We start from the raw sequence: 24,923 nt of genomic DNA on the forward strand, positions 1-24,923 counted from the left end.
CACACATTTGGCGGGGAAAAAAAAGATCAGAAAACACTAAATAAATCCCACTATGCAATCTGGAGATTAACAGAGAAAATGGCTTATTTTATTAAAAACAGTATAACCATTCATTTAAACTGAATGACTAGAGACACTTGGCCTAATTTTCCAAAGGCACTGAGCATCCAAAGCATCCCCAGTCTATAGGGACCTGCAGGTGCTCAGTGCCTCTAAAAAAACAACAAAAATCAGGCGAATTGTCTTTAAAAACCAAACATAGTAAGATTCAGTTAACAAGTATCACAGTATATTAAACACTATACTGTTAAAGGCTGGTGGGATTTAAAAGTTCCTTTTTACAGCTTTTATAAGCATACAATGTTACTAAAAATGACTTACTAAGACAGAGAAGCTAAACAGACATAGGAATGTTCCTGAACACACAGTTTTAAATTATGCATTGCGATCCAAGCGGACATCAATTTCTCTGCCACTGATTTTTATGCCGTTCATTATCCTACAGGCCTTTTCAGCAGATTCTGGTGAGTCAAATCTGACTGTTCCACAGCCCTTTGATTTTCCATTCTCCATTTTTATTTCTGCAAACATTACATGACCTGAATAAATAAGTTAAACAGCAGTTATTTCAAGTCCTCAGTGTACTAACAACTTAAAGAACTCAGAAGCAATAAAAAAACATTTTAAAGTATAATCCAGGGGAACATATGAAATTGGCACTTTCAGACTGATGGTACATTCACTCATCAGGCAAGGTGACACGGGACAAAACAGCAGGAAGGAATCCAAATCCAGATCTGCTATCTCAAATCTTTCCCGAAGCATGTTTGTATTTGACCTCAAGTTTGAAACAAAGTGCCCTTTAAGACTCAGGCAAAGGTTTGTGTTGATAGAAGTGTGAGTATTGATAGGCATTAACTAAACTGTAGCTTAATCCGGTCCACCCTGCTCATCACAAAAACATACCAAGCAATTTTGGTAAGAAGCTGCAGAGCAAAATTAAAGCCTTTAAAACAATAAAGTTACCAGGCTGGGAGGGGTGGAAAAGTAGCATGCACTATCCAATTCCTGCTGAGCTTCCTTGAGGTCGGACACGCAACTCAAAAGGAAGTATTTTTATAAAGATGTACCTCTGAGAATGTTCAGTTCCCTGGAGCTAATGAGTTTTTGGTTATGGTATGTTGTAGCACACCCCTCCTGCACCCTTGAATCTCACTAGGATGAAAAATCTTTTCCCTGGAATACAAAGCCTTTTATTTTTAAATATCATGTAAGACTGTCCTTTCACTGAAAGAAATGGTACACTGGGAAACAGTCTTTGTATTTTTTATGATACTGACATGAACACAATCTGTTGCTTATAATTCTTAAAAGCAACTGAACATAATTACTACATCTATTAGGTGACAGAGATAATGAAAAAAAAAAATCTGAACTATCTGAAAGTTGCCCAGGAGGTTGTATGATTACTGTCTTAGGCATCAGTAGAATGTATTAGATTATTTATCTTTTCTGTCTATCCAAAAAAAGAAGTCATCCTGTAATTCAGTTAAAGTTCTCCATTCTGAAAATGTGTTTTCAAAACATGTCATGTATTTTGACAGTCAAGCTTTATTTTTCACTTATTTCTGTGAAAAGACCAACTTTTCTGAATTAGATAAAACCAATTATTGAGTATTTGTAGCAAACATTTATACCTTAAGATAAAGAGGAACATTATAGCCTGCAAATATGCTAATCAGGATCCTCTATATGGATAAAACCTGTTAACGATACACTGGCAAAATTACTAACTCTGATTTGATGCAGCACCATTTCTTAAGTAATGCATGACCTGGACAGATCCAGGCTCCTGCACACATTTAACTCATAGGAAACACTACATTATATACTTTTACTGGCCAGAGAATATGTCAAAAAAAAGAAAAAAATCAAGGACTAATTTTATTAAATGAATAGGTTAAAGCTTATAGCATATGAGCGCTCAGAGCCAACACAGCCCACGCTGTACCTCGGTCTTGTGTTCTGGCATGCCTAAAGATTATTTATATAACTCAAGAAAGCTGGGTAAAACAAGAAAAATTAAGCTAGCCAGACTCTTTTTCAGAGTCAAACAACAGTCTTCCTGTTGTTACCTAATAAACACCACGTAACACATGAAGTCCATGGAGATGAACAGGGGTAAGGTTCATATACATACCACATTGACTGAATTTCTCCTTTAGCTTCTGCCAGGTCAAGTCAAAAGGAAGCTAAAATAAGAAAGTATTATTGGTAACAAAATATTACAATGAGAATAAGAGCATGTAATCCAACATACACACAAAATAAACTTGTGGTTCCTATCTATTTCTTTGCTTACATTTCTCACAAATATCTGGTTGCCTTTAGAGCCTAATCTCTCTCTCATGCCACCTCCCATCGGGCCAGGCACAAATCCTCGATCGATGTCCATGTTCCTGTCCAGGCCTCCACCCATGGCAGGTCCCATTCGATCAAAACCGGAGCCCATCCGATCCATTCCCATTCCTCCAGCCATATTGTTCATACCACCCATTCCACCACCTACACAGAGAGAGAAATGGAGGATAAAATAAAATCTCCTTTTAGTAATAAACACACAAGTATTTGGTATAAAATAAAGTTCTTGTGTCTGAAGAAGAATAACTTTATTAAAAGTGCTGTAATATAAACCATAACTTTTATACATGCACAGTGATTTATTGAGGAGCATGGCTAGTATTTTAAGACAAAGTATTATACAAGATATAGAGTGTCAGTTCTAAAACAGTAAAACCAAACTGCATCAAGCTATTAGTCATACCATCTAATGTAGCAAAATGTTGAACGTAAGAATTCAAAGTCTGTCTTGTTTAAGTAAAAAAAATATGATACCCTTTACCAAAAAGATCAAATAAATAACTGCAGCAATACTTAGATACAGATAATTGGAGCAGATACACTATTGTTTATTTGGCTTCCATCATTTATATTCAGCTTAATTTAATGCACCTACACCTAATTACAAAATCTTCTAGAGAAGGCTTTTATTTGCCAAGGACAGAAGTTACTGCAAGTACTGTAAAGAGAATGAACTTTCCTATGTGTCACAGTTTAAACCCCAATAAAAAGTACATACATGGAATAAAATGTATTAATTAATTTATATAAGTAACTAAGAGCAATAGCATTCAAATACTATAATATTTCTGGATTCATAAGTAAAAATTAATGTACAGTAAAACGACCAAGATACCATTCATGAGGGACCCTCTCTTTAAGCCTTATGCCTTCTAAGATTGACACTAGCAAGATTTTAGCTTCTCATCTGCTCTAGCCTGAGGAACTCAGAGAGTTGCTGTAATACAAACTCAGTATTGGAACTTTGCACAAAATTAAACTGGGGGATAATCTGAAATTCAAGGCTGATTTTTTATTTCAATGATGACAGATTACTGAGGTTCGGCTTCATGAAGTTTACTCAAACAACTCTGCCTGTCTTTTTTTCTGAAACACAAGTTTACTTTAATCACTTCTCCCTCCAAACTAGAAGCTGAAAACATTCCAAATCTAAGATCTAGGGAAAGACTGTATTAGCTAGTTTTCCTCTGAACTTTTACCTCTACAGCTTTGAAAACTGTTAGACTTGTCACATGCAACCAAGCTCTACTTCCCTCAACAGCAAGACACTACACTACACTAAGTTCCTCTGATACAAGTAGGTGTACACGGTATTGTTACATTGCCTATGCATTTATGTTCTATTGAAACAAGTTAACCTACTCATTCCAGATCTTACTGGGCCCATGCTAGGTGCTCCCATTCCTCCTGCAAAAACACCAATCATTGCACCACCTAAACAGAGAAAAATAATGAAGTGACATACACTGAAACCACCAGTTAGTGAAAAAAACAAAGTACACGCTAACAAAGTGCACTGTTCTCAATGTTTCCTGGCAATATTTTTCTATAAGGGCACTTGAGCATGTGCCTGTACTATACAAACTAAATAGGAACACCTTGTTAGTATAGTTTCTTCTTTTCTACTACAGGATTTAAACTAGTCTAATTTCTCTCTAGCTTTTCTCCCCTCTGACAGCCTGCCAGCAGCACAAACATGGTAAAACTAAATGGGCCATTTCCCACATTGGGAAAAACAACCTCAAAATTCAAGGTTTCATCTTATATGATATTGATAGTATAAAAAGTCAACAATTCTGTTGCAAATCAAACATCCTCAATTCCACTCTGATACTACAGCCCAATAAAAGACACCTTCCTTGATTTCAAGTTTACTAAAACCAAATGCCTTGACAGTATTTCTTTTTAAGATACCATTAACCTAAATACTGTAACAGGAATACATCAGGGCCTTCCCTGATCAAACATAGTATCTATTAAAAGTCCCTACCATGGAATTTCCTTCCATTATTTAAGGTGAAGCTGGGAATCTCTAATCTTGGTTCTCAGGACACTATTCAAATGGGCAGATCACTGATAGTTTGTAAATTGAAGCTTGTTGGATGTACTAAATGAAAAACACCCCCATCAGTTTCTCACAGTGGCCATGTTCATGAATTTTTAAACCAACATGTTACCAGAAGACTCAGAAGCCTACTGCTTGCAGAAACATAAACTTAAGTGGCCTTGCATTTTCACTCAGGAAATAGATGCATATGCAGGTAGCCAGAGTGAAAGCATACACTTGATTTCTAGGACATTCATTCCGAGGCATTAGGACTAGCTCACAGGACAAGCTTATTATGTTCTTACCACTTCTAGACGATTATCAGTATTGAAGATAAGCACACAACAGTTACCCTTTACTATCACTTGCCATGACTAATAAAAGTAAAAAAAAAAAAAAAAATCAACTTTTAGACCAGATGAACGTTATGCTCTTAGCAGTTCTTCTCTTTCAAGGTGGTGAATTAAGGGAATGGAAAAGTACAAGAAACAGGGAAGAGAAAGAACAGCTGTCTCCTATAATGCATTTTGTGATCAGTTTTGGGCCCCTTACAACAAGAAAGACATAGAGGTGCTGGAGTGTGTCCAGAAAAGGGCAACACAACTGATCAAGGCTCTGGAGCACAAGCCTTGTGAAGAACGGCTGAGGGAGCTGGGGTGCTCAGCCTGGAGAGGAAGAGACTCAGGGAGGACCTTTCTGCTCTCTGTAACTATCTGAAAAGAGGTTGCAGAGACATGGTGTCGGTCTCTTCTACCAAGTACCAAGCAACAGAACAAAAGGAAACGGCCTCAAGTTAAACCAGGGAGATTCCGATTGGATATTGAAGAAATGCTTCACAGGAAGAGTTGTCAATCATAGGAACAGGCTGACCAATAAAGTGGTGGCGTCACCATCCCTGAAGGGATTTAAAAGACATGTACACGTGGCTCTTGGTAACCTGGTTTAGTGGTGGACTTGTCAGTGTTGGGTTAAATGCTGGACTCGGTGATCTTTTCCAACCTAAAAGATTCTGTGATTCATCCAGGTAACAGCATAGTAATAATGGGCAAGAAGGCTCTACTGTTGAGCTCTTCCACGCCTCTGAAGACACAGGAGTAACTCATTCGAGGGAACTCCACTGCCAACAAGACATCATCTATAAACAAAATAATCCTGGCTCAGTTACAGAAGAGGCCAATAAATACCATTCTGAGCTACAGGAGCTCAGAAGGCAGGACAAAAATTGAGGGCACCAAAATTCAATACTCCTGTCCAATGCTACCTGATCTGCAGTAGAAACAGTGTTACACAATGCATTTGCAAAACAGGCTCGTGGAAGTTACAAAGGCTGTACATGGACACCATGTTCAGGATTATCAGAAGTATATACTTCAACACCCCAACGATATAATACCTCACAAAATATACAGTATGAAGGTAAATGCTTTCCCCAAACAGCTATTCCATTTATATTTTAAAGAGGGGAAAAAAACCCCTCCACACCTGAACCCATGTCTTACGTGGTGTGAACATTCAGATTACATCCTTACAGTAAGACTGGGGGAGAAGAGACAGAAGATGACCAAATGAAACTAGGTCTCCTTCTAGCAAAATTCTTCCAATACTACGTCACAGAAAATTTAACAGTTACCATACCCATCCTTCCAAAAGACTCTCCAAAACCACGGTTCAATGCCATGTCACCACGACCAAATTCTCTTTCCATGTTTGCTCCCATTCCACCACGGAACATTTCTGTAAAGAACAATGTAAAATAAACAGGAATATTCTGTTATTTACATCTAAGTTGATGCTCCTACTACACTTGTTTCACAGCCGCTTGTTTAAACAGAAGCGAGTCTAATGCACAAGTCAGAGGCACCTATTACACACTCAACTCTCCTGCCAGTTCCTAGGCCTTCACTCATGCAACGACTTCCTTTGAACTCATCTATATTACCCACCCCCAAATGGAGAGCTTTTAATAAATAAATATTAGCAAACTAGTAAGTGTACAGGAACGGTGTTCAACTACCTCCCATTCGGTTGACTCCAAATCCTCCCATGTTGGGCATTCCTTCCATTCCACGAAATCCAGGAAGTCCTGCAAAATAAGGAAGAGTGTTTTCTATACAGTATTAAAGAAATATTTAATGCAAAAATCTTAATTGCACGTACCGCCTCCCATTCTACTCATTCCACCAAATCCTGGGCCGTCTATTCCCATACCTTTAAACCAAAAAGATAAACAACACTTAGTACACCCTAATGGATTTTAAAAAAGTCAGAGTTAAAATCTCAAAAGCACACTAGACAAGGCTTGCTTTGTCAAAAGTCCATCATTTTTGCAACACAGAAATGACAATTTTAAACTTTAAAATTTTTAAACTAGCTCTGTATAACTTAAAAATGAAGAATATGGAATTACCTCCTGGACCCATGCTCCCCATTCCACCACCCATGCTCAGCTGTGTTGCACTGATGGGCTGTCCACCTGGTCCAAGTCCCATACCAATGCCACCAAGACCACCTCAAAAACAAACAAAAATGTAAGTATGATCAGAAGAGAGACTTTCCTCTGTATCACAGAGACCAGTAAGCAAAAGTGTTACTAAACAACTGTGTGAAAACATGGATCACCATTTACTAAGTGCAAGGGGTAGAAAACAGAGCAGGCACTCACGAGGTAATTGTGAGCTTTTGCTGTCCACAACACGGAAGTCTTCATGAGGAACTGATTTGTCATCCTGACAAAAAACAAGGATGTTATGCTATGATCCTTTCAATGTTTTGGCAGAGACATATAAAGTAGAAAGAAATGAAAGCAACTTACCATTTTTACATGCATAGGTCTATCAAACAGGAATTGTCCATTGAACATAGCTGAAGAAATTCAAGTCAAGGAGTCTTAAGAAGGCAACTTAACTGTTTCTGAAGAATCAATGTCATAACTTATTATATATTTGTACAATTACTATGAGTCTTATCTTTCCCTACCTTATCTTTAGAAACCCAATTCAAGGGCCAGAAGCTGCAGTACAAGCTGTTAGGTACACTGAAGTTAGTTTCACAATTGTCCCACTGCCAGGTATTTTAATTTTGTTAAACATCATGAGGAACTTTCAGAATTTAGTAGTAAATTCAGGCATTACAAATGTAATCTGCACAGTATTGCACTCTAGTTCCTGTATCGTAGCCACAAGGCAAATAAGCACCATTTGCAAAACTACACTGCCAGAACCATTAAAGACTAATCAATACATGATCAATTATTTTTCAAAACCAAGGATACATATCGCTTGAACAGCTTCAATTGCTTGTTCAAAGGTAACTGTCCCCATTCCTCGACTCTTGCCATCTTTATCTTCTTTGATGTCTGCACGCTTCACAGTTCCAGCAATGCTGAATACCTCCTTCAGTTTCTTCCAGCCAACTTTGAAGTCAAGCTGAAACACAGAAATACATTAGTGATTTCAGTGCACATCTCTGTTCTGCTATTACATTTGGAAGAGATTTTCTGCATTGCTGTTAACTCTTCATTGACAAAATGGTTGAAAATTGTAAATAGGTGAGATTTTGTAATATACACACTCTGTGTCAAAGTCCAAAAAATCACCAATTGCACATGTATGTACAATATGTACATGTATTTTACTTTAATTAACATACTATCATTGGGTTGGTTCTTGAGAAGAGCAGCTGTAATTCTACAAGACCTCATATAAATACAGAAGTCTTTTGTGCTAATAAAGAACTTGAACCATTGTATTTGTTGGAACTTTGCTGTGTTAGTCTAAAGTAACTAGCAAGATAAACTTAAGTAAACTTACGTATATATTTAATAAAAAAGAAATGCAATTGTAAATAGTGAAAAGATGTATAAAATATTTTTCAATGAACAGATGACTGCAATAATAAGAAATGAATGTCAGTCTCAAGAGTTTAATGCATCTTTCCATGTCCAAAATGCGAATACATACCCAACATTTTCAATTCAATATACTAACTGTGAACTATTTCCAACCTCCTCTTTATATTAAATCTGAACTACACAGGTATAAGATGTCTTACAAAGATCAAACAATTAAGTTATAAAACACAGTTTTAAGCTTACATTGGCAACAAAAATCGTGGATCCAAGCCTGCCTGCTTGCAAATTACTGATAACCTCAGGAGGAATGTTTGGATTATTGAGAATAGAAGGTGGTAAATTCATCATTCCAGGTGCTGCATCAGGTCCATGTCCTCCTGGAAACTGCCCTCCTCCCCGCTGCAGTGCCCTACGAGCATGTTCCCCCTCAGGATCCTGAAATGTGGGCACAAACAAAGCCACTTAACCATCAACTGGACTGGCAACAAACAAAATGGTACCATTTGAAACTCTGCATAAACCCATCAAAATTATCAACTAATAAATACACTTGTCCATGTCAGAGGGTGAATTAGCATGGAGCCCTAATTCCCTCACCTCTAGAGGTGGGTCCTTTCAGCTGAGGGTTGAGGCATATTGGCAAAGCACTTGTTGAGGAAGCGTGCACTGCCACTTCACATGCTGTACCTAGCCTATGGACAAGTAGAAAAGATTTCAAGCTAAAGGACTGTCAGGCTAGCACTTTCTTCCAAGAATTGTATTAATTTAATTACGTGGTGGTTTTGTATTATTTATTAATACCATTATTCAAATTGTAACAGGACAGGAAGAACTGCATCAGATACCATCATACTACAGCACTACAATGGAAATGTTGACATTATTTCACTTTCCAGACAGTACAACTTCTCTATTTCCAGCCCCATTTTTGCACATATGTAGTGGTCTAATAATTAGCTATTCTGTGTCATATTTTGAAGCAGGTAAGCAATGTAAAAATAGATTACCTAGGTTGGAAAAACCCTAAGGTAAAATATGAAGTGAAGTTGTTTTAAGAAAAAACAGCATTAGATTATTTTGACTTTAGGACATGCTTTTTGTCAGTTTACTCGGCATAGTATCCAACCTTCTGCAAGCCAACAGGCAGTTCAGCCCATTAAGAAAACTTCACAAAAAATGAAACTGGAAATTGCACATCTAAGACTCTCAAAACCCTGTATGGTCATCTCAGTAGCATTAGTATCTTCACTATTTCAAATTCAAAACAGCAGCAATAAACATACCTCTTTAATATTCAGGGGTCTTCCACTAAGATCATATTTGTTCATAGTGTCTAATGCCTTCTTAACAAATTCTTCATCTTTGAATTCAACCACACTTAGAAAGAGATCAAAACATTTAGAGTATTAAAAATAAAGTTTCATGCCAAATCTAATAGAATGTTTGGATAGCAGTGTGTTTCTACACACATAAAAAAAGAAACTTACCCACAGCCCTATATCCATGAGATTTGTCATCATATGTAAAGAGAAAACAAGCAAGAAAAAAAAGAAGTCAGTCAGCACATATGACAGAGCAATGAAGATTCCAGTCAAAGATCCCAGCTCACTGTTAAGTAACTATACATGTTATTTTCAGCTTCAAAATCCATAATATATGCTCTTTAGTGGTAGCCAATCTGAATTTCTCCTACTTTCTCAGCATACATACCATTCAAAAGCAAGAGAATACACTGTCTCTTATGCTCTTTGAGTCAAACCAGAATTGGAAAAATGCCACACAGATCCATGTAAGGACAACTGGGAAGAGGAGGTGGGAGGGAAAGGGTAGAAAGAAAATAACCCCAAAACATAACCAAAAACCAATCAAGACACTCATCACGTCATTCAAGTTGTCCACTAACTACAAAATTAAAATCTACCTACATCAAGTACACCACTACAATGAAAAAGCAGTCTGCATACCTCTTCAGTACTACAACATAACTGAGAAACTACCTTATAAGAAAATAACCTTATTGACTGCACCAGCATCCTTCTAATCAAGCAAAGAGTTGAGGATTTCTTAAAGCATAGCAAAGCTGACAGCATGTTTTAGTTTTAACAAGTATTAAAGAAAGTAATTTACAACAATTGATACAACCACAGTTAAGACTCAAACCTGCATTTCTGACGTTCTTCACTGCAGGTTTGGAGCTGCTATTGGCCAAACTTTTGACTATTATTAAGAAGACAGAGGAGCTTTAACAATCTTCACTATTAGTGCTTCATTGCAGGCACTCTGTTGGCTACCAACCGTCTCTAACCATTTAGTTTTAAGAAAGTAAATACATTAAGCCAGTGTTTAAAAGTACCAATCCTGCAAAGCTGTGAAATCAGGCACTTCACCCAGTATATTCTTAGCTAACATTTTATACTTATTGGCCCCAAGAAGAGCATACTACACTATCAAAATTTAAATAAATGATTGGTTTATTGAACATCCTTTATATGAAACAGATTTGTACCAAAACAAAGGTGTTGGCTAAAAAGAAGAATTAAGTAAAAGCCATTTGTTAACATTTACAGAAGTACTTCGTCCCTTACAACCAACTAGTGTGAGTTGCATGAAGGTGTCAGACTACTTCTAATACAGAATCCTCAGAGCTACCTTAATGAAAATCAGTGTGAAAATGAAACTTACTTTCCAATAACTGGTACAGGTATTATACAAAAATAAAACTGCTGAGGAACTTTTAAACCTCTAGCAGATTGTTGCCCACGGCACTTACCCTTGATTTTCCTTCAGCATCCTTAAACAGCTCCACGTATGTAACCTCACCAACTACATAAGACATACAAAGGGAAAATACCAAGAGACAATGCATTTAAACACCAGTATCTTTCTTTACTGTGCCCCTGTGCACAAGTCTACAGAGAATCACCTATTATTCACCAACAATCAAAACCAGACCAACCATACCTCCTGTCAATGGCTATATAATTTAGCTAATTTTCAGAAATATGCAGCAGCCACATTCTCAAAAGCTAAAAACAAACAACTATATTTAACCTAATTCATACTACATATCATATTTTGGCCAGTATGATATAGTTGGTGAACAAATTCAGATATACACAGTCCCTTAACCTAACAAATGAAACGTCAACTTTCACTGAAAAGTGTTACATTTATTATCCTACTCACAACACCTGTTTTAAGGTGACTTTCTACCTGAATATCTCCAATCAAAAGTTTGCCTTCAATAATAACCAAATTTACACATCAAATATTTCACAGCAAGCGACTCACTTTCTAAAGTAGGAAGTTTAAGTAAATAAACCAATCAAATAGTCACGTCACCTTACAACAGATAAGCCAGCAGTTACAGAAGGGGGGTCTGGCATTTTTCACAGCCTAAAAGCCAAGTATGCTTTGCATTACTTTTGAAGAATCAATTTTTCAAGGAAAACACAGAACTAACTTTTTACAAAATCCATATATTATCATTATTTTACCCCAAATTTAAAATACAATTTTTGGGGTATTCAAGTTTCTCTATCAGAACTGCAACAATAGGAACAAGCTTTTAATACAAAGCTCCAGACAAACAGTCATGGCAGTAGTGACAATGCAGACAAAGTTAATGCCACAGCCAGATTCCACCAAAGAAATACAAAACAACTTTTGAAAGACATCCCTTATAATTCAGGTTAACACACTTCATGTGTTGCTTAAATACAAAAGCCCTTAGAGAAAAAAAAAAATCTACAAGAACTACAACTAGACAAAACACAATCTCTTTAAGAACTCATGAGGTCATGCATATACTCTCTACTATCACACCAGAATGGCAGAAGATTGTGAGCACTTCATTTACCCAGCCTACGCTGCAATGCAATTGTCTCGGATGAAAGAGGGGGAAGGGAGATAGATGTACCAAGTACTGCCCAAAACAAAAAATCAAATCAAATCTGTGTGGCTCAAAGGACACATGGTTGCATTTAAGCCCCACTGGTTTCTGTGTGAAGTGTATTACAAGGAGTAAGTTACCTTTCTCTCTCATCAGGTCTTTAATAGCTTGCCATTTCATGTCATACGGGATGTTGCTAATAAAAACTCTATTGCGATTAACAGCCTTCTTGTCTCCAGAGCCTGCATTCTTCTCCTTTGCATAGGGGTGGAATTTATTCTTGTTTCCAAGAGAAGGGATTGCCTTTGCTTTTGCAACGAACTTTTCTTTCACAGGTGCTTTCCCTTCTTTTGTTGTCTCATCATTATCCCTACATTAACAAACAAAAATCCAAACAAAAACACTGTTAGTCTTGAGTCAGATCATTGGACTATCTCACTTCCTACCTATATAACTGAGGATTTCCTACGCTATTGGAATTCCCAGGATGTCAAATGCTGCTTTTCAAATTAGGAAAAATAAATTCATGCTATCAGAGTAATTCCAAAATACACTGCTTTATCAAGAACAAAAAAATATTCCAATACTAAGTAAAGAAAGTACATCTTACTAATTCACTTACATTCCATTTCACAGAATGACAGAATCCTAGAATGGTTTGAGTTGGAAGGGACCTTAAAGATGATTTAATTCCAAGGCCCCTGCCATTGGCAGGGACACCTTTCACTACATCACCTTACTCAGCAGTCCATCCAACTTTTTACACTTCCAGGGCTGGGGCATCCACAACTCTGGGCAACCTGTGCACACATCCTGTCAGTCAAGACTCAGGAAGATGGAACTATGAAACTACTACAAAGACCAAAACAGAAAGAGTAAAAATGACCTATAGTACCCATGCCTTGGTGCTTTGGTAATTTTCACACCTCACTTGGACAAGTTACAGGATATTCACCACAGAAGTGGGAGTAGGAATGGAAAAATAATATATCAAAATCAACTCCAATAGGTTTTATATCAAATTATGTTTTATCTACCCCATAAATTATTTTTATTCACAGTTTGTGCCAGACTACTGTTAGACAGAAATTAAAATTTAACTAAGAACAACAAATATTTTTTCAGTTATACTGATATCACTACTAGATTTTCAAAACTTGTTAAATGCATAGAAAACAGCTGTATTAAGCCATGCTATGAATCTAAGACTAATTAAGTAACTAGGTATTGTCCACTAAAAACAACAAAGTAGACACCTGGCCCTCAGTCTTTCAAAACTTCACCAATAGCACCAAAATACTCCTTTTAAAATATTTTTATTTTTTAGATGAAAATACAAGAAAATTGGCTGCTTTTCTTTTACCACAGTCCAAATCTCAACTTCAGTAAGACCATACACTTTCAACAGAATTAGAAGAAGTATCTGTAACTCTTCAGCACTCCTGATATTGTTATTATCACAAGGTCATTTAGCATGCCAACAGAAGCTCAAGGAGCCTGAATTGTTACTTTTAAAATGCAGAACTGCGGGACTGAAAGAATCACTGAATAAAGCCACACAAATGTGATCCACTAAACAGATGCTACTTAGCATCTTTAACTATACACCACTGTCTACTTAAAGAGAAACTTTAAAAGTACTTTTACAGAAACATGTATTTTAAAAAGCCAGAATTAGCATCTTGATTTAGAACAATTAGAAGGTGATGTCCTACAGGACTGACAGAAGTGAATGATTGTGAACCCTCCTTCTTAAATTACATCACTATCTTTACTATATTTCCCACATTTCAGAAGGCTTAGTTTTTATCTCATTGAGACAGTTTGGAAGGTCTCAGGCATTTCAGTTTTACAACCAAAACATATGACAAAACCAGTGATTTTGATTAACTGACAAGTTTTCAGCTCTCTGCACAGTTAACAAAGCAGTGAGTAAGTGGCAGTCCTGCACTCAAAAGCACGTGCAAGGAGCTTTCCATGAAGCTAAATGTATTATCTACTCAAGCCTGGGCATTTTTCAGGGAGGAGTACAATCAAATACATCCATATTTCTCCCCTGACTTTTTCCCCAGTTTTGAAATACTCACATGGTATTAACTTCACAGTCCTTGTGTTTATATGTGGATTAAGAGTGGATTAGCAACTGGGAAATGCATGGATACTCCCCTGGGGCAAGTATTCGTAAAATTTAAAATATCTCAAGTCAACAACATGTTATCTGGTTCCAGGTTTCTCCAAGTCCCTCTGCATCATCCCTCCTCCACACCATCCTGTCTGTGTGACAACACAATTCTTGTGTGGCTGTGTAGTGAAGTGAAATGAAGGGAACAACTCAGGAACTGGAGGGATTCAAGGAGGAGGCAAAAAGTAGAGTATCAGAGCTTCAGTCAGATCAGTTCCTTCCAATCCAACCCTATTTGCAAATGCAAAATTCCTGCCCAATGAGACTCCTAGTAAAAATCTGAGTTCTTCCTTAAGTTTTAGGATTAGAGCATTGGATTCTCTTCAGCCTTTTAAGCTCTTTCTTGCTTAAGGGATTATGAAACAGCCCCTCGGTGCTCAGTGTAGTGCACAGGATAAGACAGGTCTCCAAATATGGAATCCAGAGGCTCTGCAAGACCTGGCTTTACAAATCAGTAGAGAGCACAGAAGATACAAGCCTGGCATAAACTCCTAAATCTGGGAAACAAAACCACACTGCACTTGGTCTGGGAATCACAGCCAGGCTGCTGAAAATAGAGGATTAATTAAAGAAACAATCCTTCTTGCAAAACTCATCTGCCAAAACCAACACAGGCCAGTGACCAGGCTGGAGGCAGAAATCCTTTTACAACTCCTATCCTCCTCCTTGAATATTAACAATAACTTCAATCATAAATACATTCAAAGCAATGTCACATTACTCACCTACAGACCACAGAAAAGACAGACTCAGAAATTCTAACTGACATTTTCATGGGGGAAAACAATAATACTTTCTAATCTTTACTTTCTGTATGAGCTACACATTTCATACATTAAATTAATATTTGCCTGTGAAATCACAGACCACCACTGCTCTTAGGATTGGAAAAAAGATGTCTACAATTAGTTCTCAAAAAAAAGTGCATATGCTCATTGATTTGAAAGACCAATTATAGATTTTGGGAAAAAAAAAGCTTTTGAACTTTCCATAAAGTTTTGAAGACAAAAGACAAGGTTTCCACATGCAAAACTAGAAGCCTATAAATAATAAGCACAAGATACATCAACATGAAAGCCTTAAAACTTGAATTTTTAAAAGAAACTTCTACTCCTCCTCACAAGCGTCCATAATAAGATAAGCAGACACAAATGGAAGAAGTTCACAACATGTGATTTCAAAGCACATGGATCACTTTAGCTTTGTTGTGCTGAACTGTTCCACTGCCTACTACAAAAAACTTAGGGAAGTGTGCAAACTGAGTCAGGATTTCTCTCCAATTTATTGAATGCTAAGCAAACCAGGTTAATAAAATCATTTTTCTTTTAAGTAATAAATTTCACCCACAGACTGACAGCTTAATCCTTTGTACACCCATTTGGGGGAAGATTAGAAACTGTATGTGAAAGAATAAGATTTGAATCTCTGTTACCAAGAACCCCCCATTACTTTCTAACTTCAAGTTGTGACTTCTACCAGGCAGAACGACTGGGATTTTTCATTTGTTTGTGAGGTTTTGGAGGGAAAAGAAGATACTGTTGACAGGAGGGATACATAGAAAATACCTCATTTCAAGGAGCAATCTCAAAATGCAATAAAATTTATACGCCTAAAAAGGTCAAAAAGGGTGACAATCATCCTGTGAAATTCAGTCCTAATACGTGCAGTTCGGAAGCTGAGGGCCAGACTAGGGAAAACGAAAACAAATCCACAAATTCCATTTTACAGTAAAGAGGAATTTATAGCTTGTAAAGCAAACTAAATTTTGCAGGGAGTCAAGTAAAGGCTTGAAGTACATATTTATTCCTCCAGCTTTATAATGAAGATGATCCCATATGCATTTTTTAAAACACAACAGTATCAGAGCAGGGCTGCTTAGAACATGTCAAAACTTCACAGACGCCAGCAGCTTTGATGTACTGTAACAGTAAGTCTACTGTAAATGTATTTTCCCTCCAAGATCTGAATGAGATTGCAAGAGAGATTGAAATTCTAATGATCTGAGGCCAAAATCTAGCTCATGTAAAGAGTGACAACCCTCCAAGCCTGACATCAAGAACAACCAAGCACAAAGTTACTCATGGTATTGTTCCAGAGAGCTGGTATTTCCAGCTCCCTTATTCTAAGTTCCTTTTAGACCTACTATACGAGGCACAATTTTACATACTCCGTGTATGAAAATGTTACAGTTTCCAAGAAAACTTCATGTATGCATGTCAGGGGTTTGTTTTCAGAAAGTAAATTACTATAGGGCTGTCTTACCATTCTCACGTAAACAAAGACTAGTTCAACGGCTTTACAAATAACACCGTTTCGGCAAGAAGTGGAAACGTAAACGGCACCAGAAGCGATGCCGAACACTCCTGGAAGGGTATCCCGTGGGAACCGGCGCGCCAGGTCCCAGAGCTCGGGGCTCGGAGCCCAGCCCTGCCCCGCGGGGCGGCCTCGCACGCCCAGCCCTCAGCGGCCGCTGCCCAAGAACCGCCACCTGCCCCGTGCCCAGGCCGCGGCCTCCCCGAGCTCCGGGAGCGGGAGGGCCCCCCCAGGCCCCAGCCCCGGCCCCGGCCTCGCGGAGGAGGAGCCATGGGGGCGGGGGGGGTCCGGCCACCGCCTCCCGCCGCCCCCCTGGCCGCGCTGCCCCCGCCGCCCTCCTGCCCCTGCTCTCACACACATTTTGACGCCATTTGCGCTGCCCGCGCCGCTACCGGGTGCCGCGGCCGCCGCCGCCTCCTCATCCTGCGGCGGCTGTTGCGGCGTCTGTTGTTGCGGTGCCGGCTGCTGCTGCTGCTGCTGCGGCGGCGGCTGTGGCGCCTGGCCGGCCGCCTCCTCGGCTCGGCGCGGCGGGGTCGCCTCCGCCCTGTCGCTCTCCGCCATCTCGTGCCGGGCCGCGGCCCAGCGACCGCCGGTTTGAAACGGGCCCCGACCGCCTCGGCCTCGCCGCGCCGCGCCGCGCCAAGTCTCGCGAGAGCGCCGCTCGCGGCCGGGGGAGGGCACGCGCGCCGAGGCTTTGTGCGTTGCCATGGCGACGCGGGGCCGGGCGTGGGCGGCACTGAGCCTCACAACAGCAGTCCTCACCGAGGCACTGAATCACTCAATCACAGAAACAACTCGATTGGGAAAGACCTTGAGATCTTCAAGTCCACCCTTTAATATAGCACTGCTAAGTACACCGCTAAGCCAAGTCCCCAAGTGCCACATCTTAACGTCTTTAAAATCCCTCCTGCAATGGTGACTTCGCTACTTCCCCGTGCAGCCTGTGCCAGTGATGGTCAACGCGTTCTGTGACGAATTTTTTCCTAATATCCAACCTAAACCTCCTCTGGTGCAAGTTCAGGCCATTTCCTATCACCCTATCACTTGGTTCATGGAAGAAGAGACCAACTCCCACCGGGCTACATCCTCCTTTCAGACAGTCAGAAGCGATAATGTCCCTCCTGAGCCTCCTTTTCTCCAGGCTGAACACTCCCTCAGATGCTCCTCACAAGACTTCTGATCCAGATGTGGCTGCAGCTCTCTCCACAGAGAGCAGCAGGCACAACTTTCCCAGGCATTGTCCTGGGGAAGGCTGTGAGATCAGAGAAAAAAGAATGATAAACAATTCTTATCTTCACTTCCTGCACCTGTTGTGATGAACATGTGGAAAGTTTTATGGAAATTTGTTTACCAAAGGGTGATTTCTTAATTGGCCAGTGGTGACGGTGTTTGGATTCGACTGACCAGTCTGGTCTGTCTGTATCAGACTATCTGTAAGGGGATGAGTTTCTTAATAAGTATAGTATAGTATAATAAAGCAATTGATCAGCCTTCTGGAATCATGAAATCAGTGCTAATTATTACCTGGCGGGGACCCATGCTATGATACCTCAGGCCCTTGATCAGCTGCCCTTCTCTGGACACACTTCTGTGCCTCAATGTCCTTCTTGCTGTGAAGGGCCCAAAACTGAACACAGGATTCATTGTGCAACCTCACCAGTGTGAGTAGAGGGGGATGATCACTGCTCTAGTCCTGCTGGCCATACCATTTCTGATTAAAAATATCTTGTATGGTCTTTTTCCAAACATTTCAGTACCCTTCTACATTAGTAAGATCCCCACATTCATAGTGAACTGAAGGCTCCTGAATTCTGAAGGATTTGGACACAAAATCAACCCTTAACTTGTGTTGAGACAGCTCAGGCCAAACATAGAATGACAGAATATGCTGAGTGGGAAGGGACTCATCAGGATCATCCAGCCCATCTCCTGGCCCTGTACAAAACACCCCAAGAGTCACACCATGTGCCCAAGAGCATTGTCCAAACACTTCTGGAACTCTCTCAGGCTTGGTGCTGTGACCACTTCCCCGGGGAGGCTGTTCCAGTGCCCAGCCACCCTCGGGATGAAAAACCTTCTCCTGCTTTAACCTAAACCTTTCCTGACTCAGCTTCATGTTGTTTCCTCAGGTCCTGTCACTGCTCACCAGAGAGAAGAGATTGGTACCTGCCCTTCCACTTCCCCTTGTGACAGTGTCGAAGATCCCAGTGAGGTCTCCCCTGTGTCTCCTCCAGGCTGACCAAGTGACCTCAGTTGCTTCTCATAAGGCCTCCAGACACTCCACCATCTTTGCTGCCTGCTTTGGACACTCTCTAATAAGTAATATTTTTAAAAGAAGAAATAAAGCATTTATCATTTGGACAAAGTTTAATCATTTTACTAACCACAAGTACAAAAGCATTTCTAAAGGGGTAACCAAATATTATATAAATATCTATGATATAAGGAAAGCCATTCACTTCTCTGCAATGAATTTAGATTGGTGGCTTTTGGAAGTAAGCTCATTATGAGCTGCTGGGACTATCTTTTGTCTGTCCTCATGACTGTCATAGCAGGTATTGGTAATGTGAGATTTTGGAGAAAGCACTCAAAGCTACTGCAAAACACCCCAGTAACCTCCATTCCAGATGAAGGTAGAAAGGCATGTCCAGAGGTCTGATAAGAGATGTAATTCTGTTCACATATTAACCATAATTAGATAAATATCTTAGTATTTGTGATAATAATCACTGCTGGAATAGTTAATGTTTACTTGATATTGCTGTCATTACATTTTACAGCTCTCACTTCTTTGGGATGAAGGGGAGAAATTCCCATGTTCAGGTTACCAGACCCTCCATTTGATTGTGCTTTGCACAGAGCATCTCAAGCATTGGAATCCTCCACTCCCTAAAGCAGTATTATGGCACCAAGCAGCTGACACTGAATTCCTGTGCTGATGAGCCTGTGGATAGAACAGGAGTTGCTGACTTTCTTACACACAGTTTGCCCACTTGTTCTGAATTATCTACTGGCTGTTTCAATTGCTGCCTCCCCACATTTGTATGCCTTTTGGGCCCGTGGGTCTGGCTGAGCTGAAGTCAATTTCCCCCACAGCAGCCCTGAGTGCTGCGCTCTGCACTGGTAGCTGGAAAGGAGTTGGTAACACGTTGGTGTTTGCTGGGACAGCATCACAGCTGTGTCTCCAATATTCCCCTCTCACCAGTGGGCTCAGGGTGGGTAAGATCTTGGGACAGGACATAGCCAGGACAGCTGACTCAAACTATCCAAAGGGATATTCCATACCGTATGACATCTGCACAGCAATAAAAGCCAAGAAAAAGGAGATGAAATGTTGGGGAGATAGGGCATTTTTAATGACATTTGTCTTGCAGAGCAACTGCTATGTGTACTGCTTCCCAGAAAGTGGCTGGACATTGTCTGCTGATGGGAAACAGAGAGTAAATCTGTTTTCCTTGGCTTCCATACACAGTTTTGCTTTATTCAACTGCCTTTCTGTTGATTCATGAGTTTTTTCCATCTTGTTTTTTCCCATCCCATTCTGCTGAAGAGTGCTAGACCAATTTGGCGGGCACCTGTTGGCCAGCCAAGATCGTCCCACCACAGCCCAGTGTGCATGGTTTTGTACCAGTAAATTGCTGTCACACATGGGTTTTGCAGTAAATACTCAGAACTGCACAATCCATACACATCCAAAGATGAGGAGGTGTTCTGTATTAAGGCTGCACTGGGCCATAGTCTGGCTAAAAGCCTGGAGGAGTTGTAGTGGCTTTGCTCTGTCTCCCTCACACCACAACTCCAATTTAGAGCATTCTGTTCAGCTCAGTTGCCTGTGTCAGGATTTTTATGGGAGTCTTGCCTCCTATTCTACAAGTCTCACACCTAACACTCAGTATTTCTGTCTTCAAAGAACAATAATAAAAATGGGAGAGTAATGCCACAAAGAGCTGTTAGGGACCTGACAGGGGTGAACTGGAATTAAAAAGTAGAATTTCTTTGGTCTACAAAACTGTGTTGAAAAATGTTTAAGGTTTTCCCTCGGAAGACTCTTGGGTATAAAATGATTGAATTTTTTTTTTTTTTTAATCTACTTACCATAAGTGAAAAAAAGGGAAACCATTTTCTTTCCATGCCATTTCCTGTGATGAGAAAGTCTCCTTTGTTACACACAACTGGTCCCTCCTGAGAATATTGTTAAATTATGTTTTGATTACTGGCTTCCAACATCTTTTCCGCCTCTGTTCATATTCTTACAGGAGAGAGACAAGATTTCTGAGGAATGTTCCTATTAAAAGGTGATCCTTCATTTAGTACAACACTGTTACAAGTGTTCTTGATCTGGTGTCCTAACAAATTCCTCTTGTCATTCTCTAATGAAAATAATGTTTCACAGTTAAAGGTAGGGTGTATGGCATAATGGCTGTACAGTCTTGGCAAGCACAGAGTTGAGGATAATGGAATATTATTAATGTTCTTGCATATATATGGAAATATAAGCAACTGTAAAGGAACTACTATCGAAAGTGTCTTGTACAAATAGTTACTGAGGTAAAATAATTATGTGTATTTTCAGTATCAGCATTCTTTTCAAAACAGTAACTCTCCAGTAAATTCAAGTCTCAAGTCCTCAGTGACAAACAAGGCATAGTTCCCAATATGCTAATGAACAAATATGTATCACCATCCTTTTAGAAAGGACCACTTTAATTCATCTTTTGCTTATCTGAATTTTTTAAAAAATTTTGTTTCTGGTTAAGTCATGATCAAAAGCAGTTCATCAATACTTTTATCAGGTGTAACTTGTGAAAAACGCTATGTTCCTAAAAGTCAGTTTGTACAGAAATTCATAAAATGGGAACTTTGAGTCTCCTAGCTTTTAAATCCATTTGACTTCTTTTTTGTAAATTACTATTTTCGTTCTCACCTATATGAGAGAGAGCAGAGCAACCTGCATGGCAAATATGTCACATATAATTTTTCTTCTTTTGTTTGCCATGATACCTAAATGTGCTTAGCATTTTATTAGAGCCTGTCCCTTCTCCAGGAAGCCCCAAGTACAGCTGGAGAAGGGTTCCTTTAGCAATATATTTGCTTTGTAAATATTTTTTACTTTCATGCCTTATTTAAAGACTCCTTTTTGCACAGACACAAGTATTTCCAGACCAGTCTGCACTGCCTAAGGCTGCACTCAACCTACAATGCTTTAGTTTGTGCTAAAAAAATAAAATTAAACCTACTCTGCAACTGACACCCTCTTTTGCATACTTATAGTGGACCTATAGTAAGCAAATACTATTTTCTCCAAAGGCTCTCTTTGCATTTAAGCATTATCTTTCTGGGCTGAGAAACAGCATGGTATCAGTCACACAGGAGACCTGCTCTACTAGATCTTCAGGGACCTAACTTCTTTGTCTTTGTCCCCCATGGCAGGCTTACATCTCCCTAAGTCTCATGAAATTTTTTCAGTGTTGTGCAACCCTTGACCACAGCTTGAGTCTCAATCTTAATCACCTATTTTTTACCCCTAAAAGGCTGTATAAGAGCAGATTTCGGTAGCACTTTTACTGTTCCTACATGGAAACAATTCACATTACCCCTCTTCCCCCAGACATTACTCTAGCTGCTGAATTACAAAAGCAAAATCTGAGCAACCTGCTTTTTTGTTGATCCTTCTTCCACTGTCACGCTGAGTGCCCCTAACATACCCACCACCTCTGCCTTCCAAGTGAGGCAGCAAACACCTCCCTCCTGCAGGTCTAAAGGGAACTCATCCTTCCCTTTGCCCTGTCCCTAGCTGGCCGGGGGCTCGCCCCATTGCCAGGGTGGAAGAGCTGGAGATGCACCGGGGGCCATTCCCCTCCTCATGGACGAACTCTCCCGTCCCACCCACACAAGGTGGCACTGTTGGTTTTCAGTGTATTCATGCAATCTTCCACTGTCCCCAACACTAGCACTAACTGCACTTAAAGGGGGTGATTTTCAACCTTCTTCTGAAACCCTACACTTTTCCTAATTGAAGAGTGGACCTAGTGAGACTTTTAATTTTGGGAGGCTGCTTTGTAGGACTTGTTTTTCAGCCCCATTCCCAGCAGTCACCAAAACAGTGCCCCACAGACCCACAGGGCTGTAGACTCTATGCTGCTGGTAAAGTCAGAGTCTAGTAAAGCATAGCCTTTGAACATGCACAAATAGAAATTCAGATCTTTTAAGACTATGTGAAAAAAACATGGTAGAATAGATATTTATTATTTTAAAACTGCGAAATACCTTGAATTAAATTACATTAAATAATTCCAAGTTGCAGCTGTGATCAATACATGAATTATTATATAATCCACCTGCTTTTGCTCTGCATCTCTATTACTGCTTTTATCTCCCCTATATACTATTGCTTTCTGATTATGCATACTCTCAAAAAACTTTCTTAAATTTGCTTGGGAGGGGAGTTTCAAATTGATCTGTTTCTTCTGTGCACAATATTCTTCACCGAATCTACCCACTTCAGCCCATTTAAAATTTCTAGCAATTGAAGGGAGAGTTTGCTTGCAAAAGAACATGCAAAGAGCTGTTTAAAGCTAAGCTGGAAAGCAAGATACAAGGGAGTTTGTTATCCCTCAAAACAGTTACATTTTCTTGACACCTACACCACTCAAGTGATCCTTAAACTTAAAAAGTATTGACCAGCTGATAGCTCAAAGACTTCCATGTTGCCTTTCCCTGACTGGCACCCACTTGGCTTGAAATGTCTTGCCCAACCTTAAATTAGGCCAACTGAATTCGCCAACTCAACATAACAAATTACTAGATCATTATAAAATCTCTATTTGTGATCAAGGGCTCTCCTTTGAGGAAACACAGCACTCCCTAAATAAGGATCAAATCAACAGCAAATATGATTGAAGTCAGATGAAAGTGATAATAACTGTCAGTTAAACACAAAAGATGGATCCTGATAAAGAAATTGAAAACAAAGAGTGAACACTCCCTTTGTCCATATATCCAGAATGATTCACCTACACTGCTACCATTTGCCTTACCAAAAAATCACTTCTCCCATGCAAAAGAAAAACTTGTGAATTTCAAGTGAAAAAGAAATGAAATGTAGAAAAAGATTGTTATTCCATCACTTTTCCATTTTAAAATATACCATCTTGAACATAAAAACAGTGCTACTTGTCTGCTGACAACTGGTAGATGAAGAGGGAGACTCATTCCCTATTGCTGGCTGCCAGTTTCTTTTCCGGTTTCAATTCCAGAAAAGTGGATCTTCAATATATAAAGTCAGAAGTCTTCAGAATAGAACATGAATGTCAGATTCCTAGAAATAAACACATGATTTCAGCAACTTCTGCCAAGACAGAGTACAAGAGGGACAACTATTTCAGTGTTAAAAAAAATTCTTTAAGTTCAACCCTCTTAAAAATAACAAGACAAAAGGATAATGTATCTCTAAGGAGTAATATCCCACAAGTAAACCTTTTCCAGGAAAATGATAGTGAAAGGCCCAGCATCCATGCCTAAATTCTGGCAGAAGAGGCAAGAAGCACCCCCTCAGAATGTGTTTCTATTATCAATGCTGTCCCTCATTCCCAGCCATAGCAGTCAGAGTGGTCCTGGCTACTCACCAAGTCATATCTCCAGTAAGGTTCTCCAAGTGTAGCAAAGCTCATCAATTACTAGGAATCCCTGGATTTCTGTCACTCTCCCTGAATTGAGGAAGCACTCTGAAATTCTCAGATCTTCTATATGCTCCTCCCAAATTTCAAACTACAGCTTTCAGTCTAGTGAGAGACCTTCATGAGGCCCCCAAGCAAATCAAGGACAGGGCTGAAAAAGAAAACTAGAGCTCCTTAGGAACAGTAGGGGCTCTATATACATACTCTGAAAGCACAATCTTATACTATTTAAAACTATCTATTTATAAAGTCTTTCATGGATCTTTAAATATGAAAGGCACTTCAAAAATTAGCTTGATTTACAGACATTGTTTATCACATGACTAATCATGCAGCATTAGAAAATCAAACCAATAACCATTAGCAAGTACATAGTTAACCATCAGTTTAACCATTAGTTTTAACAGCAGGAGAAAGCTGTATTTTGACTCAGTGCTTGGAAGTTCACTGCAGTCACAGCAGAGGAACCAGGCATTAAAACGGCAGGCAAGGCAAAACCCTTTTGTTCCCCAGATCATTTCAAGAAGAAGGTTTAACTTATC

At 39.5% G+C, this 24,923-nt stretch overlaps 1 protein-coding gene across 2 annotated transcripts; it reads right to left on the reverse strand.

Moving 5' to 3' along the window:
• Positions 1-66: 66 nt before the first annotated feature.
• MYEF2 (myelin expression factor 2) lies at positions 67-17,337 on the reverse strand. 2 transcript variants are annotated; one of them, XM_059858372.1, is made up of 17 exons: positions 17,064-17,337; positions 12,351-12,580; positions 11,089-11,141; positions 9,806-9,813; positions 9,602-9,695; positions 8,562-8,753; positions 7,740-7,893; positions 7,281-7,330; positions 7,131-7,194; positions 6,876-6,977; positions 6,626-6,676; positions 6,483-6,551; positions 6,104-6,202; positions 3,784-3,855; positions 2,363-2,565; positions 2,201-2,252; positions 67-599 (listed from the first exon to the last, which is right to left on the reverse strand). In XM_059858372.1, exons 1-17 carry the CDS (start codon positions 17,264-17,266, stop codon positions 436-438), a joined length of 1,860 nt encoding a protein of 619 aa, XP_059714355.1. In that variant the 5' UTR covers positions 17,267-17,337; the 3' UTR covers positions 67-435. The 2 variants fall into 2 exon arrangements, with proteins under 2 accessions (XP_059714355.1, XP_059714356.1); XM_059858373.1 differs by lacking the exon at positions 3,784-3,855 and having other exon boundaries at positions 17,064-17,336.
• Positions 17,338-24,923: the final 7,586 nt, after the last annotated feature.

Source organism: Haemorhous mexicanus, chromosome 13, assembly GCF_027477595.1.
Source record: "Haemorhous mexicanus isolate bHaeMex1 chromosome 13, bHaeMex1.pri, whole genome shotgun sequence".
Lineage (NCBI taxonomy): Eukaryota > Metazoa > Chordata > Aves > Passeriformes > Fringillidae > Haemorhous > Haemorhous mexicanus.

What these genes read in the sequence shown, in the direction of transcription:
- MYEF2 (XM_059858372.1), bottom strand. Translation starts at nt 17,266, where the DNA reads ATGGCGGAGAGCGACAGGGCGGAGGCGACCCCGCCGCGCCGAGCCGAG. An exon ending in CCCAGTAAGATCTGGAATGA is followed by an intron (nt 2,566 to 3,783) that starts GTAGGTTAACTT and finishes CTCTCTGTGTAG; the next exon opens with GTGGTGGAATGGGTGGTATG. An exon ending in GGAGAAATTCAGTCAATGTG is followed by an intron (nt 600 to 2,200) that starts GTATGTATATGA and finishes TTATTTATTCAG; the next exon opens with GTCATGTAATGTTTGCAGAA.